Source organism: Argopecten irradians, chromosome 11 (genome assembly GCF_041381155.1).
Source record: "Argopecten irradians isolate NY chromosome 11, Ai_NY, whole genome shotgun sequence".
In the NCBI taxonomy this organism is placed as follows: domain Eukaryota; kingdom Metazoa; phylum Mollusca; class Bivalvia; order Pectinida; family Pectinidae; genus Argopecten; species Argopecten irradians.
In genome coordinates, this window is record NC_091144.1 from 40,393,204 (window position 1) to 40,409,009 (window position 15,806).

The 15,806-nt window shown below is 34.4% G+C and overlaps 1 protein-coding gene across 3 annotated transcripts in view; it reads left to right on the forward strand.

The window, feature by feature from the left end:
• The window catches only part of LOC138335564 (inner centromere protein A-like), a 39,844-nt gene extending 28,788 nt beyond the window's left edge, over nt 1-11,056 (forward strand). For 2 of the 3 annotated variants that reach the window (XM_069284720.1, XM_069284722.1), the window contains 4 exons: nt 60-179; nt 6,301-6,574; nt 7,192-7,342; nt 8,413-11,056. In XM_069284720.1, the coding sequence (XP_069140821.1) occupies nt 60-179; nt 6,301-6,574; nt 7,192-7,342; nt 8,413-8,523 (656 nt within the window). In that variant the 3' untranslated portion in view covers nt 8,524-11,056. The remainder of the gene's footprint in view (nt 1-59; nt 180-6,300; nt 6,575-7,191; nt 7,343-8,412) is intronic. The other variant, XM_069284721.1, reaches the window with a different exon arrangement.
• Nucleotides 11,057-15,806: the final 4,750 nt, after the last annotated feature.

The window sequence follows — 15,806 nt, forward strand, 5'->3', positions numbered from 1 at the left end:
AAGTGTATTCAGTGCATGTGATGACCTCTAGTTGCTTTTTCCTTCTCGTCACGCATCAGTGACCCCAGAGACCCCACTTCCAGACTATGATGAGGAATCGCCATGGACACAAATCAGCGACAATCAATTACGATTTGCCCAACAGTTTGGAAACGTATTGTCCAGTATAGCAGATATAGGTATACCTGATGTGACCTATATAGCGACCTCTAACTTTTGTGGCCACCTGTAGCAGTAACCTACCTTTTTTTCTCTGTATATCTTTTATTTGTTGTAATACTAACCTCACTTTAGTGAATTTAGCTTTAGATATATATTTGATGTATTGTGTGTGTCAACCTTTTAACATACCTGTGTGTTGTTATTTTTGATATAGAATATATTTTGTTTTAATTTTTGCCTTTTGCTGATCAAATGTATATTTCATGATGTACCATATTCGACCCAATAAGTGCCCACTATTATTAAGCCCATTTAGAAAATTGAAGCAAATAAGTGAGCGCTTAATTAATAGAAACAAATTTGGACTAGCCTTTCATGAATTATACTACAAAGTAAGCCATGGATCAATTTACAAAAAAAATCAGTAAGGAAACCAACACAGTTTTAATATTTTCTGTCTGCATTCAATTCAATGTAAATGAAATTACCTGTAATTGAAGCCTTATAAAGGAGGAGGGACACTTATAGGGATGGGGGCATTTATTGGGTCGGATATATGGTATACTCAATTAGAAGATTGATTGAAAATACAAATGGGCAGATGAAGGCTGCTATCTTGAACATTGATTCTACATATTGATAGGCATAATATGTGGTTTCTTCTATTATAAAGAAAGAGGAAAAGAAGAGAAAAGCGGAAAACCAGTTTAATTTCTTTCTGCACAGATGTAGATAATTCAATACTGAATCTAGTGTCAGAATACTTTAAGCCCCATGCAGTAGTACATGTTTTGATGTTACCCTTGTATAAACCACAGGAGAGGGTTAAAATTAAACACATGGCCGTTTGGTGCATCAGTTGTAAAAACACATCTGCTGAAATGTTGATAACTGTAAAGAAAACCTCTTCAGTGTAAGAAGACCTACTAAATTTTAATATGAAAGTAAGAGCAAACTTCCATTATATGATGGAGATAAAAAGATCAGATTCACACTGAGGAAATATATCATTGGGGGGAGGGGGACAGATTAAATGTAAATGATGGTTGTTACCCCTGGGGCAGGAGGGGCGGGACCCAAGAGTAAGAGATAATTTCCTTGAATCTTAAACGTTCTCCATGCATTTCTGGTTATCAAATCTGGTCAGAAAAATCTTTGGGAGAAGGGGAATAGATTAAAATTTTGTGTTCATGTAAATGATGGCTGATACCCCTGGGGCAAGAGGGGCGGGACCCAAGAGTTAGAGATAATTCCCACAAATCTTTAAAGTCCTCCATGCATTTAAGTTCTGGGTATCAAGTTTCGTGAAATACGTTCTTGGGAGAAGGAGAACAGATTAAAATTTTATATGTAAATGATGGCTGATACCCCTGGGGTAGGCGGGGCGGGACCCAAAAGTTAGAGATAATTCCCACAAATCTTAAATTTTCTCCATAAATTTCTGGTTATCAAATTTGTTCAGAAAGGGAACAGATTCTGTAGAAATGAAGTAGAAAGTGGGACATATACCTTTAGGTCTTACCAACATTTCTAGTCTAGTTTGTCGTTAAGATGTTAAATAATGTAGGCCTAACATAAAACCTTACATAAACAAGCAAATACACATTGTTAATTAAAAGTAAACATTTCTTCAGTATGGTGGTACATAACCTTGACTCGGAGGCTTTAATCAATCGGGAGTACCATGTAGAGTGTGTATTTCCTCATACATAATGTACACACAGTTACATTAATAAGACTTTAGTGTGATGTCCAAACAGGTCAGGTATAGAGGAGAAGATATATATGCGGTACTTGACTAAAGAAGTGACTGAATTGATACTGCATACGTATTTGACTAAATAATTGACTCAATTGATACCATATTTGACTAAATAATACCGTATTTTCTGGAGTATAAGCCGCGACTTTTCCCCCTGAAAATCGGGAGTGCGGCTTATACACCAGTGCGGCTTATCCGTGGACGAAAACCAAAATCTGACGATGTTTTTGCATTATTACACCGTGATTCACATGTGAAAATCATAACTTTTACTCGCCAGTTTTGTTAAGTTATACATCAAACAAATCACTATAAAGTGTTTAATTGATATTGTAATCAGCCAAATTAGTCACTTAATTGATACTATAATTAACCATATAAGCACTGAATTGATATTGTATTCATGCAACCAAATAAGTGGATAAATCAATACCATATTCAACAAAATTAGTGACTAAATTGATATTGTATTCAACCAAAGATATAAGTGACTGAATTGATACCATATTCAACTACATATTAAGTGACTGAGCTGATTTTTTATTTGACTAAATAAGTGACTTAATTGATACCATATTCAACCAACTAAGCGACTGAATTGATACCATATTCAATTAAATAAGTGAATGAATTGATATTGTATTCAGTCAAATAAGTGACTGAATTGATACCAAATCCTACCAAATAAGGATCTGACCAGCTTTAGGAGATTAGATATATAGTATGCAGCAAAATAAGTGACCAATTAAATAAAAGGTGCCAATGACTGTTAAGAGTCCATTAATCACAGAATTTACACAGAATTTACACACCTGATATTGATAGTATTTGCCCTGTACAATGTACTACAATGATGATGATAAGGGCTTTTATTAGGTAAAATACCTCCAGTCACTTTGAATGAGATTGGTACAGCTTGCCAAGTCACTGAGGAAATCAAGATAGCCTACTTTGTTTAAACTGTTTATATTAAAGATATAAAATTAATAACTAAATCTGCCAGGCCTTACCTAGTGGCTGTTGAGGATGAAAGCTGTCAGAAAAATGTAACACCTGTTTATTATAATGCAGACCAGATTATATACAAAATACTTTCCTTGGTGAGGTATCTCATTATATTATATCAGAATCAGTACAGCTGTTTACAAGTTATCCTTAACTCAAACAGAGTTATCTCCCTTCTACAAACCATTGACCAAGTACTGAAGGATGGACTGTATTGCTATTGATTGGAGAATACACAACATTTACAGGTCATTGATTTATAACCTTCGTTTGTTCCACTTGTAAAGTATATTTATGAATATTAAATTATTTTAGTAATTACTAACTTTTTTTTCCACACAGCTTTAGCTTTGTTTGTCACAGCCTCGTGTTTATATAAAAGTTATATCACAAAAATTCAATCTTGCTTCCAACTAGCATTTTCGTTGGTACACTGTATATAAAAGAATATCACCCTTTGATGGTATTGTTGTAGAGAGAACTGTTCATCAGATACATGTATGTGGATTTTTAGGTCATCTGACCAAAGGTCAGGATGACCTATTGTCATCGTGTTTCGTCTGTCGTCGTCCGCTGTGTGTCGTGCGTAAGACTATTTATACAAAAGCCTACTCCTCCTTAACCCTTTAATGGATTACATCCATATTTGGTGTGGAATATCATTAGGGAAGGACAATCATATTTTATATAAATGAGCCTGGTCCGACCCCTAGGGGCAGAGGGGCGGGGTTCCAAAAGCGGAAATTTTCTTAATTTAAGCTTTAAAATCCTACTCCTCCTTCATCCTTAGATGGATTTCATCCATATTTGGTGTGAAACATCATTGGGGAAGGACAATCATATTTTATATAAATGAGCCTGGTCCAACCCCTGGGGGCAGAGGGGCAGGGCCCCAAAAGGGCAAATTTTCTTAATTCAAGTTTTAAAATCCTACTCCTCCTTCATCCTTAGATGGATTTCATCCATATTTGGTGTGAAACATTGGGGAAGGACAATCATATTTTATATAAATGAGCTTGCTCGAACCCCTAAGGACTGAAGAGTATGGCACCAAAAGGGCAAATTTTTCTTAATTTTATCTTTAAAATCCTACCCCTCCTTAACTCTTTAGTGAATTTCATCCATATTTGGTGTGAAACATCATTGGGGCAGGACAATCATATCTTATATAAACGAGTAAGGTCCGACAGCTGGGGACAGGGGCGGGCTCAGAAGAGGGAACTTTAGGTGAGGACAATCATATTTTATAAAGGACCGAGGTAAGACCCATGGGGATAGAACGGCGGGGGTCCAAAATGGGAGCTTTGCTGAACTTTGGCTTTAAAATCTGATTCCACCTTAATCCTTGAATGGGTTACAACCATATTTGGATGAAGGGCTACCAAGTTTGTTCAACAAATGACCATTACCTATTTCAGAACTTTATACTGTGACTTTGCTGTTTTGTACCACGAGTCAGATGACAGTTAAGGCCCATGGGCCTCTTGTTACAACAGTTAGTGATTCATTTGAATGTTTGTTAAAGAGAGGAAATGGATATAGATACAATGGCAGCTGATAATTATAGGGGAATTTCTTTGACTCCAGAATTTCCACATGTATTCCAAATAAGAGATTGATTAAGATTGATAATAAATTTAATCTATGATTAGAGATGCCCATTTTGGTTTTAGAAAAAAAGAGGTATTGACATAAGATGCTACAGTCCTTCATACATAGAAACCAACATAGACTTTTAAGTTGTCTTATATTATTGACTTTCAATTACCTATGTATGTTGTATAAAATCATTACAGAAGAATAAAAATTGTGGAAAATTATAAGATGTGTATATAAAAACGTAGAAAAGAACATATGCACATTGCATATAATTGGAAGGCTGTCTTTATACACTGGTCCCAGTAGCTTTTGATTTTCTTCTGTATGTGTACCTGGTAATTCTAAATTTCCATCTTTAATGTTGTGATTTAATTCTTTTTGTTTTTTTAGTGTGTTACTGTTGTTTCTAATTAGCATTTATAATTAACATGTTTATAGAATTAATATAATTCTATAGTAATGATTAAAGATGCTCCACCGCTGACAAATGTTTTTTTTTTTTCACTATAAGAAACAGGAGCAGACGATTTAGTATTTTTCTTCAGTTACAAAAGTTACTTACTTTACACCATTACCACCATTGAAAAGTTTGAGCTTCTAATTTTACTTCAAGTTTAAAATATTAAAAATAATTAATTGCATCCCGAAAAAATTCTGTGACACTATAAGCTATATGGAATGATTAGTACTGATTGCGCATGCACCAAAGGCGAAGTAAATTATTTTATATTATTTTTTGTGTTAATTAGACGTATATATACATGATTAAACACCAATTATTGTTCAAATGATTAATATCATTTATGCTCTGTCGGCGGTGGAGCATCTTTAAGGTATTTTCTTCATTAGTGTGTTAGTGTAGAATCTATATATATTTCTGTAAGCATTTCATTTCAATGCTTTCAAACCCAGAAATTTCCGTTTGCACTAATCTTGCATATTATTTTACAGCAATTATATAATGCAAACATGCAACTTCATTGTTGTGATTGCTTTTAAATTTGATTACTCTTATTAATTAATTATGTGTATGAAAAAAATTGGTTTTTGATCCTGAAATGAAAATTGAAACAAGACAAAAAAAAATTGGCTTCTACAGATATTTTTGAAAGAAATTGTTTCTTTTTTCGAGAACTTACTTGTAATTAATTATCAATACATGATTTTTTTTCACCTGTAAATTGTGGTAGTAGCACAGTTTTATTCTTACCAAGTTGATATACAAAGGTTATGTACAGTGACATATAGAATTGAGTTCTGAGTTTTCTTTTTACCCAATAGTATTGGCATCTCATTAGTATTGTTTGAAAGATTTATTTTTTTACTGTATCCATGCAACGTTCTTCACAATGATGTTCGTTCATCATGCAACCACAGGCATTTGAGATAATGTCTCGTGAATAAGAGAAATGCCAAGTAGCATGATGTTGATATACTGTAAACGAACTTTCTATTGTGTGCGATTTACTGTAGTGAATTTCGCATTGCATGAAAAACAACGAAAGTTAATCTGCGTGAACTGATGTAAATATTTGTTCAATTGATATGAATTTTCAATAAATTTTTAAATCGATGAATGTCAATCTTTTATGAACTTGTTGTGAAATGGAAATCGCGAATTATAGTAACCGCAAAAGAATATTGGTTTAAAGTATTCTGTAGCAATAATTAGTGTACATACTTCAGTGATCAAAGTTAGCATACAAGAGACGTAGCCATATTACATTGAAATTTCTAGACCATCGTTGAATTCTGATTTCTGTTGTTCTCAGATGACCAGTATGGAGACGTACCAGAACCAGAACCGGACTACGACGATGACGTCATCGACGGTCCCGTTAAAACTGACGACTCTTCATCTCTCTCAGAGCTTCAGAACCGCCTGGAGCCTGTAATAATTCGTGAACGGCCATCTTCCATCTCTGACCGACCGCCTTCAGAAGGTGACGAGTCAGCACTTATACAGCCAAAACGACTCGTCAATCCCTGTATGGAGTCTAAAGCCAGGATGAATCTACACAAAGAGCTTCTCATGAATTATAAAACGTATGACATTTCCTACAGTATAACTGTATGCTCGTTCTCTGTCCTCTTACTCAGAGGGAAAGATGGGTGATTTTAATTTCTCCAGTGCCACTGGTGCATTAGAACTGGAAATTATGAGGAATATACAGGAATTTAAGAAGTGGGAGGGGGAAGTTATATCATGATTGCATAATCATGGGTTTATCTGAAAAAGAACCAGTTCAAATTTCAAGTTTAACTGGTGGAATTTAGCTGATAAGTCCATCACATGACAAAATACTGGATTCTAATTGGCTACACACATGGGTATTATTTGCAATAGTGCACTATTCCATCTTTTGACAATACTACAGTATGAGGTATGAAATAATAGTGCCCTCTCAACCAGGCCATAATAGATAAATATTTCATGGAATGAAAGCTAGATGTGTTGTCGTATAATAAAAATATTTTGCCATGTATTGTAAAATAAAGACTATGATAAATGTTAATGTATATTTAGACGTTTTAATTGCTTGTCTAGCCAAAGCTTGCAAAATTGAAAAATTATGAATGAAATAAACACTGGTACTCATTTAAGAGAATACTTTACAGGTAATTAACGATGCTGAACTAATTATATGGTCTTCTCCTTTTAGGGGTAAAGATGTGCTCCAAAAACCTGAGCTGAATAAGGTGTTAGAAGAGCGGAAAGAACGACAGAAAAAACAAGAATGGGCACAGAGAGAGTCAAAGAAACGGACGAGTCTGGAGCTGAAACTGGAGGAACAGGCTAGGAAAGTATCGGAGGTAAGACATCTCATGTCTGAATATTTTCTGGGTAAAGAATATGGAATCCTGTTGTGTCCTACCCACCTCCTCGAGTATACCTTCTTCATCCTCTAGGGGTTACTACCATTGTCGTTATACCAACCTCATCCTCGATACTCCAGGTGTTACTATTACAAACGTTATATCCACCCTGTCCTTGATATTCCAGGGACTATTTTCACTGTTGTTATATTACCCCTGGACTATCTCATTGTAAAAGTGATCATGAAGGCCGTTCAGGAAAAAAAACCTGACCAATCACTGACCAGCAGAAACTTCCTTTATAGATTACAGAACACAATGTACCGTTATTTCATTCTTTTGATGTACATTTTAGGACCAAATCAATTGCTCATCTGTTGTCGCAGACAGAGCAGTCAGTTTTTCTATGATATAGTTCAGGGGTGGATATTATGACAGTGATAGTAACCCCTGAAATGTCGAGGATGAGACAGATTTACAATGTATCCAGATGCTTACTTATGGCCTGTTGTATTTCCCAATAAGTTCCTCCGACTTTTTGAGATAAAAAGTTCACTTAATTACCTCGATTTAAATTCTTATTATAAATCTTTGGTAAATGCAGACTGAAAATATGAATACTTTAATGTTTGCATTGGTGTACCACCGCCCTCCACCTCTGGGTCATGAGTTTTAATCCAAATTGGGCAGTTGTCAGGTACTGACCAGCCAGTTCGGTGGTTCTACTCCGGCTTTCCTCCTCCAACAAATCTGGCACGTCCTTACATGACCCAGGCTGTTAATAGGACGTTTAACTAGCAATACAAACAACGTTGTATGGTTTCTCTTTCACCTAGGGACTGGGTCAGGGGTCACCTCTTAAAGCACTCCAGTTTTGGTGGTTTCCTCCTACACTTAGACACATGCGCAATTACAACTAGTCCATCAAAAGTGATTTGTAGAAGCGTAATCATAACTTGTTTTGTTTTTAATGTAAGTTGTTTATATTGATTAAACCATCAATGTCATAAGATTCTGTAAAAGCTAATTCATATGTTCCTAACAATAATGTTTTCCTGTTCTTTCAGAGTGAATCGTCAAATCTGAAAGCCATTGTAGAAAATGAAAGTGATACAAACAGCAGCGAACTGTCTAAAGTACACGCAAAAATACTGCATAAAAACGGCTCAGTAAAATGACAGACTCGAGCGAGAGGAATACCTGCTGATATGAGTGGAGAGTGTGTGTAAATGTGCTGTCAATCATTATAAATTTGTTGCTTCCATACATAAAATGTGTTTTTTGTGGCAAACAATACATACAGGAATTCCAATGTAATGTGGCAACATTGTACATCAGAGTGTCTGGACATTTCTTTAACTCACTCACCCCTGAAATTTCATAATGGACTAGTCTAGTCTTTGATTTAGAAGAGCCTAAGCGTGTCTTCAGGGATGAATTGAGTTAATGTCTTACTGACCTTGAGAGTAAAATATTGTTACCGTGAACTCCAATAAATCAAACATTGTGCAGATTTGAAGCATTTAAAGGCCCATAACCTTTCCGGAGCAAAATATATAACGGTTTCTTAAAAAACATTAATAACATCAGAAAAGGCATACCAATGACCTAAAATAAGGTTACGACACCAAACATATGCAAGATTTCCTGCGTAACATATGAAAACAGTGGAGAGTCAATTCGCTATTTTGCCGTCTGGCGCAGTGATAGTCAACTACCGCGCGGTAATTAGGACGACGGCGGGAAACATAATACGACCCGCGTTATGAAAATAAACATTTTATTTATTTTAAACAATTCGTTCAGAAGGTGATGATAAATGTAGTATTAACGGTAAGTTAATAATTTTTAAGACTCTACAAAATTATCGATCTTGTTTTACATTCCCATTCTAAAGATTAAAAGCCGTTTCGGAAAGGTAGTGGGCCTTTAAAGCACCATTTTTGCTTTGGGCCCAAAAAAATATGTATGTTTAGGGTTACATTGGCAAAAAAAAATAGGGTCAGTAGGTCGGGAGGATTTTTTTTTTCTTTTAGTGTCTTTCACTCTAAAATAATGGCTGGAACCGGAGTCTACAATCGAAATCCCGACTTTTTAAGTTGGTTTTTTTTTTGTAGAAAAGCGGAAAAAAATAAGGGTCAGGGGTAGAAAATTAGGGTCGGTCGGGTAACCCTAAACAGACATATTATTTGTTTAGCCTTGTATACTCTGTAACTAAAGCTAGCCTGATAGGTTTAAATCGGCACGTCTTCATTGAATTATAGAGAGAATGGTTTTACCATGTTAATGGACTTGTGTATTGTGGGAGCTTGTTTTATAAAATGACACGTATGCTGATGTGAATTGATGTATTTGTCATTCTGATATTTTAGAGTTACTTCCCTTCATTTCATTCTGTCAGAACTGGACCCACTTTCATAAATGTTCCGTAACTTTACGGAATTTCTTGACTTAAAAATGTGTATGGAAAAACAATTCAGAAGATAGGGAAACAAATCTGAAGTTAAGGAGCTTCTTTGATTAACTTCTGTAATGCTTTCGTATGGAGAATTTGAAGTGACGTAATTCCTAAAAGTTCAGGAATGTTCATGTAACTGGGTCCTAACAGAATATAACACAGGGAAGTAACTGTGATAGATCAAAATGTGTTTTATGTATACATGGCCACCCTACAGCAGTTTGAATGTTTATTCTACAAATAAATTGTTGTCACCTTCACTGTCCCTGCCTGAGATATAAGGGGAGATAACTGCAGGACAGTCTAGATAAACGCGCAGCAGTTATGTACATTATTTTTAATTAGCGACTGGTTCTTAGATGACTACCAATCATCGAATGATTATCACCGTATAACTTGTGAGAGCGAATCCGGGAGATAATCCGTGTAATAAGATATACAGGGATAAGGGGGTTAACTCTGGTGCTTTATAAATGAAAGGATAATAATTGTCAAGATAATCTTTGATAGATAGATATTGATGTTGTGAGGGTTTCGTTACAAATTTGTGTAGGCATTGTGTATCAAAATAAAAAAATTCACTTGATACTGTCAACCTCTTTATTAGTTTTGGAGATTCAATTTCTCAAGATCATACTTTTATGATTTTTTATTGGAATTATATATTTAATTTCCCAATTTACAGCTCAAGAGCTCGACTGTATTTGTAATTGAAACATTTTCGCGAATATTTTTTTCATCGCGAATTCTTATCACTTGTGAAGTATGTGGAATATAATCACATACAAAAGTAAGTTAGGTATGCATGCTGTGACAGTGATTTGGATTGTGTTTGAATTTTGATATATATCTTTAGCGTATTCAGGTCTTTCTGCACAGGGTTTGTCATAGTTTGTTTGCTTACTTTAAATAACCTGAAATTTCAATTTTAAGATATCTTCAGATTGCATACACTTATCTGGTGGCTAAGTTATATTTTATTATGAAATAATGTTTTTATCACGATTGTCAGGCCCCTAAAAGGTAATTACATGTATGTACATTTGATAGTACTGTATAATGACTTATGTTAGAGGGACCAACTAAAAGGATGCTAGATTTAGAACTGAGTGCAACAACAGTTATTCCTTATGTCTCCATACATATTTTTGTTAGTTTTTCAAAGAAAGTTGATGAAATTGATTGAAATCATTAACTTCACCAACATTATTTTTCATTCTTTAAAATAATCACAGTAACTTAATACCTCCCCTTGATCTCCCCTTGATCATTTTTTTTGTAAACAATTTCAACATTATAAGATTATTTTTATGGTTAATTGAGCAGGTAATAAGCATGTAGTTTTTATGAAAAAGAATCAAATGAAATCCAAACTGATGTGAAATACCCCTTCCATGACTTCACACATGACCGATCACCATAAAATTTCTGGTTAATTATGATTAATTAGCTATAAATATCATTGCATGGTAATTCGTATCAGCATATTACAGAGTTATCTGCCTTTGCAGGTAGGTAATGATTGTGATGTCATATGTTTGCGTGCAAAGCATCATATCTTTCAGAGAAAATAACGAGAATTTTGGCTCGTGAAATAATATCTTCGAAATTGATACCTACCTGCAAGTGAGGAAATTCTGAAATACTTAAAGGTGGAATAGACTGTCAAATGGACCATGTTTAATACATATTTTCTTTTGCTAAAATCCTTAGAATATTATTTTGATAAAATCCTTGAAATATCCAATATAATAGTTGGAAATGCATGTATTCTTTCACTATTCTGCTACTCAATAGCATCCAATAAGGGACCATGTTAAATACATATATTCTTTTGCTATAATCTTTGAAATATCAAATACAATAGTTGGAAATGCGTGTATTCTTTTTAATTCCATGCTACCATATAGCATCTACTAAGGGAACATGTGAAATTACATTATTCTTTTGAACCTTAGGATTTAGTTGGAGAAACGTGTATTCTTTTGCTGTGAACTTTGGACTATAATTGAAGAATATCATCAACACCAGAGTACACACACTGCAGGGCTATACAAATTATCATGTGCCCTTCTTGTTTTGTTCATAATTATGTTGAATTATGTGCTTGATATTAGTATAATTATATTTTAATATGGATCATAGTTATGTGAATAAAGATTTTAATACATGTATTTGTTAAAAGATAAAACTTTTTATTTGTTATAAGGAACATGCTCCTTATAAACAACGCTGTTGCTGACTATAGTTTTCAAGTTTTCAACCTTTTTTGTCCCTGATTTCTTACTCATGAATTCAAACTCAGGTCCATAGAGATCCAATAATTCCTTTCAACTTCAATGCTCTAATGCTCCGGTATTATAACCAGGCTTCAGAATCATGAATCAATCTTAGACTCAAGTTTTTGCTTATCCAATCAAAAATAACTTTTGTAACTCCATCTGTGATTGGCTAAGCTTGAACATAAGACTGCTTTTACTTAGCCTGTTTCATGATGCTGGGACCTGAACCAATTCTGCCTGTATTTTTAGCAGCAAGCTTTATATTCTGTTTCAATTCTGTTTAATTTGGTCTCTACCTCAAAAGATTCAGGTGTGCTTCAGAATCTTCAGAGATCCTAATGTAGGGAGTGATACAGGCCTCTTTTGCCTCTTTTCTGAAGTCGCGGCCATGATATCCTCATTTACCTGTAAAACTAAATCCTGATTACAATACTTGCCATACCTACCTGTACATCTCTACCTGTTTTGTAACTACTCTTAGTGTCCCTTTACAAAAAATTAGTTTACTGTTGCCATGGTACCCTGCTTTGGTCAAGGCTTTTGTTGTCATGGCAACCTGCTTTGATCAAGGCTATTGTTGTTATGGTAACCTGTATTAATCAGGGCTAATGTTGTCATGGTAACCTACATTAATCAGGTTTTTGTTGCCATGGTGACCTGCTATGATCAGGACTATGGTTGCCATGGCGACCTGCTATAATCCAGACTACTGTTGCCATGGTGATCTGCTATGATCAAGGCTATTGTTGCCATGGTGACCTGCTTTGATCAGGTCTACTGTTTGATCATGGCAACCTGCATTAATCAGGCTATTGTTGCCATGGCGACCTTTGATCAGGACTACTGTTGCCCTGATGATCAATGATTTGGGCTACGGTGGATTGTGTTAATGCTGTATGATGTTCTGTTGTGTCACAATAATTGTATAGTTATGTAACTTTATATGTACACAGATTATATATTTTCATTCGCATGTTTGTTCATCTTTATATTAGAACTAATTGTATCCTATTAATTTTTCAGTATTGTTTAAATATTAAAACTAATTGCTTCAAAACCAAACTGTGTCGCTATTTTCTCTACAATAACTATGATGGTTCTTCATTAATTTACACATTTAATTAAATCAGCTTGATCTACAAATTGTATCGAAATAATTTTTCTGGAGATTCAGATCAAAACTTATTTTTAGCTCACCTGGCAATATTTGATACGATAAGCTCATCCCATGCTGTACCGTCTATATTTCAGTTAAATTACTAATTTTCATCAAATATTGAATGGATTTGCACCAAAACCCACTAGAATCACCCATGGGGAGAGGATGGTCCACCTAACTTGGTAAGAATACTTTCATAACAGCAAATTCCACAAGCATTCTGAATTTCTATTAATAGCAACAGTGACCTTGACCTTGCAACCCTGAAATTCTAATAAAAGTTTTATAAAAAACAAAGGACTATGTATGGTTTGGGCAGTTTTTGGCCCCAAATCCATCAAATTTTCAAACCTGTTACTTAGTAAATAAATTTTTGAATTTCAAATGTCGAATACATCTTTAATAGAAAAGCTATGATTGTTATATATCATTGCAGCCGTAGTTGCTATGGTGACCATCCTTAATATGCAAAAATTATGACAATGTGGAAATTAGGTCAATTTTGGCCATTTTTTGCTAAGTTTATCATCTAGAAACCATAGAGCGCATTCATATTCGGAATAAATGTTCAGTGTGTTTAAGATTGCTCTATTGTTTTTTGGACAAAAAAAATGGCAAATATGACAAAATTTTCAAATTCATTTAATTTTTATGCATATTTCGGATGGTTATCATGGAAACGTAGAGCTGCGTAAATTAGAAAACACTTATTATAATTAAATCAGGGATTTGCTAAATATTTCAAATACAATAATTTTATTTCTTAATACTTCGTTTAAAAAATTGGTCGATTTGGCGGCCAAAAATGGCCCAAATGATAGTGGTATTTTGGGCTGCTCAAAATGTATAATTATGTATATATATGTTTGTTATTGTTCAGTTTAGTCTGGAAGTGGTATACGGAAGCAAGTTTGTTTTGCCCATGGTCAGTGGTCATGTGTTTAGGTACATGTATGTTCAGTTTTTATTGGACATCATTATTATGCAAATTAATTGTCATAATTTTCGCCTATTTTTTGGTGCCCTCCTCATTCCTTCCACTTCTCCACAGTAGACATGTTTGTTGGTCCTTTACATAAAAGAGCTAGCTGGATGAGAATAGCAAAGCTTGTTTTATATGGAGGCAGATGTTGTGTCCAGTGATTGTCCAGTACCGTTATAACAGTTAATTATTATATAATAATTAAAGGTAAAAATTAGTACTGGTAATTAGGATAACAGGAATTCATAACTAAAACCTTAACCAATGGTGATTCCTCCGTTTCATTGACTGAATTGTCTAGAAACCCAAACAATTCTCTACATAATATTATTTAAGTACAGTACTATGTAGAGTATCATTTTTACCAATTTTGATCTAGACCTCTAAAACGTCTTAAAATGGTATTAAGGCACTCTGGTGGGTCCATGATTATACAAACTGTAACTTATTCCCAGATCCCTGTGATCAGAGTCTGTATTCCAGCAATCTTTGGATAAAAGGAAAGTTCCAAAAGACAAATATTTTTAATAATAGAAACCACAAGAAGTTTGACATCGATGTCAGGTAAAAGAGGATCAATGTTGAAGCAAATTTTTCACTGGAGCGCCATCATTACAGAAAATTTGATAAATCATGTAAACTATTAAATTTCTTCAGCTTTCCCAAAGAAGCCATATATAGGGCAGATATCACAATAGTCCTCATTAAAAGTGTACACAGCAGAGAGATTAAAAGGGTTCTTGACTCTATTGGGGAAAAAAATTTAGGAACCAAGTTGTAGGACTTATTTAGTGAAAGATTTCGGAAGTAAATCTCAAGTTAAGTTTATTTTATTTGAAAACTATGGTGGCATATTTTTGCCATCTATTTGCCGACTTACGACTTCATAATGTCTATATATTAAATTAAGGCATTAGGTCGACATCATATAGGAAGATGTCGACATAAACAGAAGAATATGTCGACTTACCACATGTACAAGTAGAGGTCCATATACGTTTCCGTATAAACACGATTAATCGCCGAGTTACCGACTTTCTACATATTTTTATTGGAATCATTATGTGTGCATGTCATGTGGTAAGTCGACATATTCTTCTGTTTATGTCGACATCTTCCGATGTGATGTCGACATAATGTCGAGTTGCTTAGATCTATATGAGCGTACTTGATAACTATACATATTGTACCGGAAATGGCAGCATTTCGATCTCAACAACATAACTCCAAATATCAACACAACTATAGCAACCTCTTGCTCGCCTTATAAACCTAAATGGCATTAATCACTGCAAGCAACGGTACAGAATCCGTATAGATTCTACCGTTTAGATCTAAGCAACTTACGTACAAACCCTGATCAAGAAATCTAGAGTGTACCTAAATGTCATCAATCTCTATATTTATCTTCATTTGATTTGACCAGGAGGGAGCACTTCGAGTTCAGCAAACTTTATCTGTATACGTAATTCTAACTGTCACCTAGCACCCATCATTTACCTAATAGGGTACTAATTATATGAATATACATATCATTATTTACATGTAAATACGCTAATTGCTGCGCCTTAATGAGTATA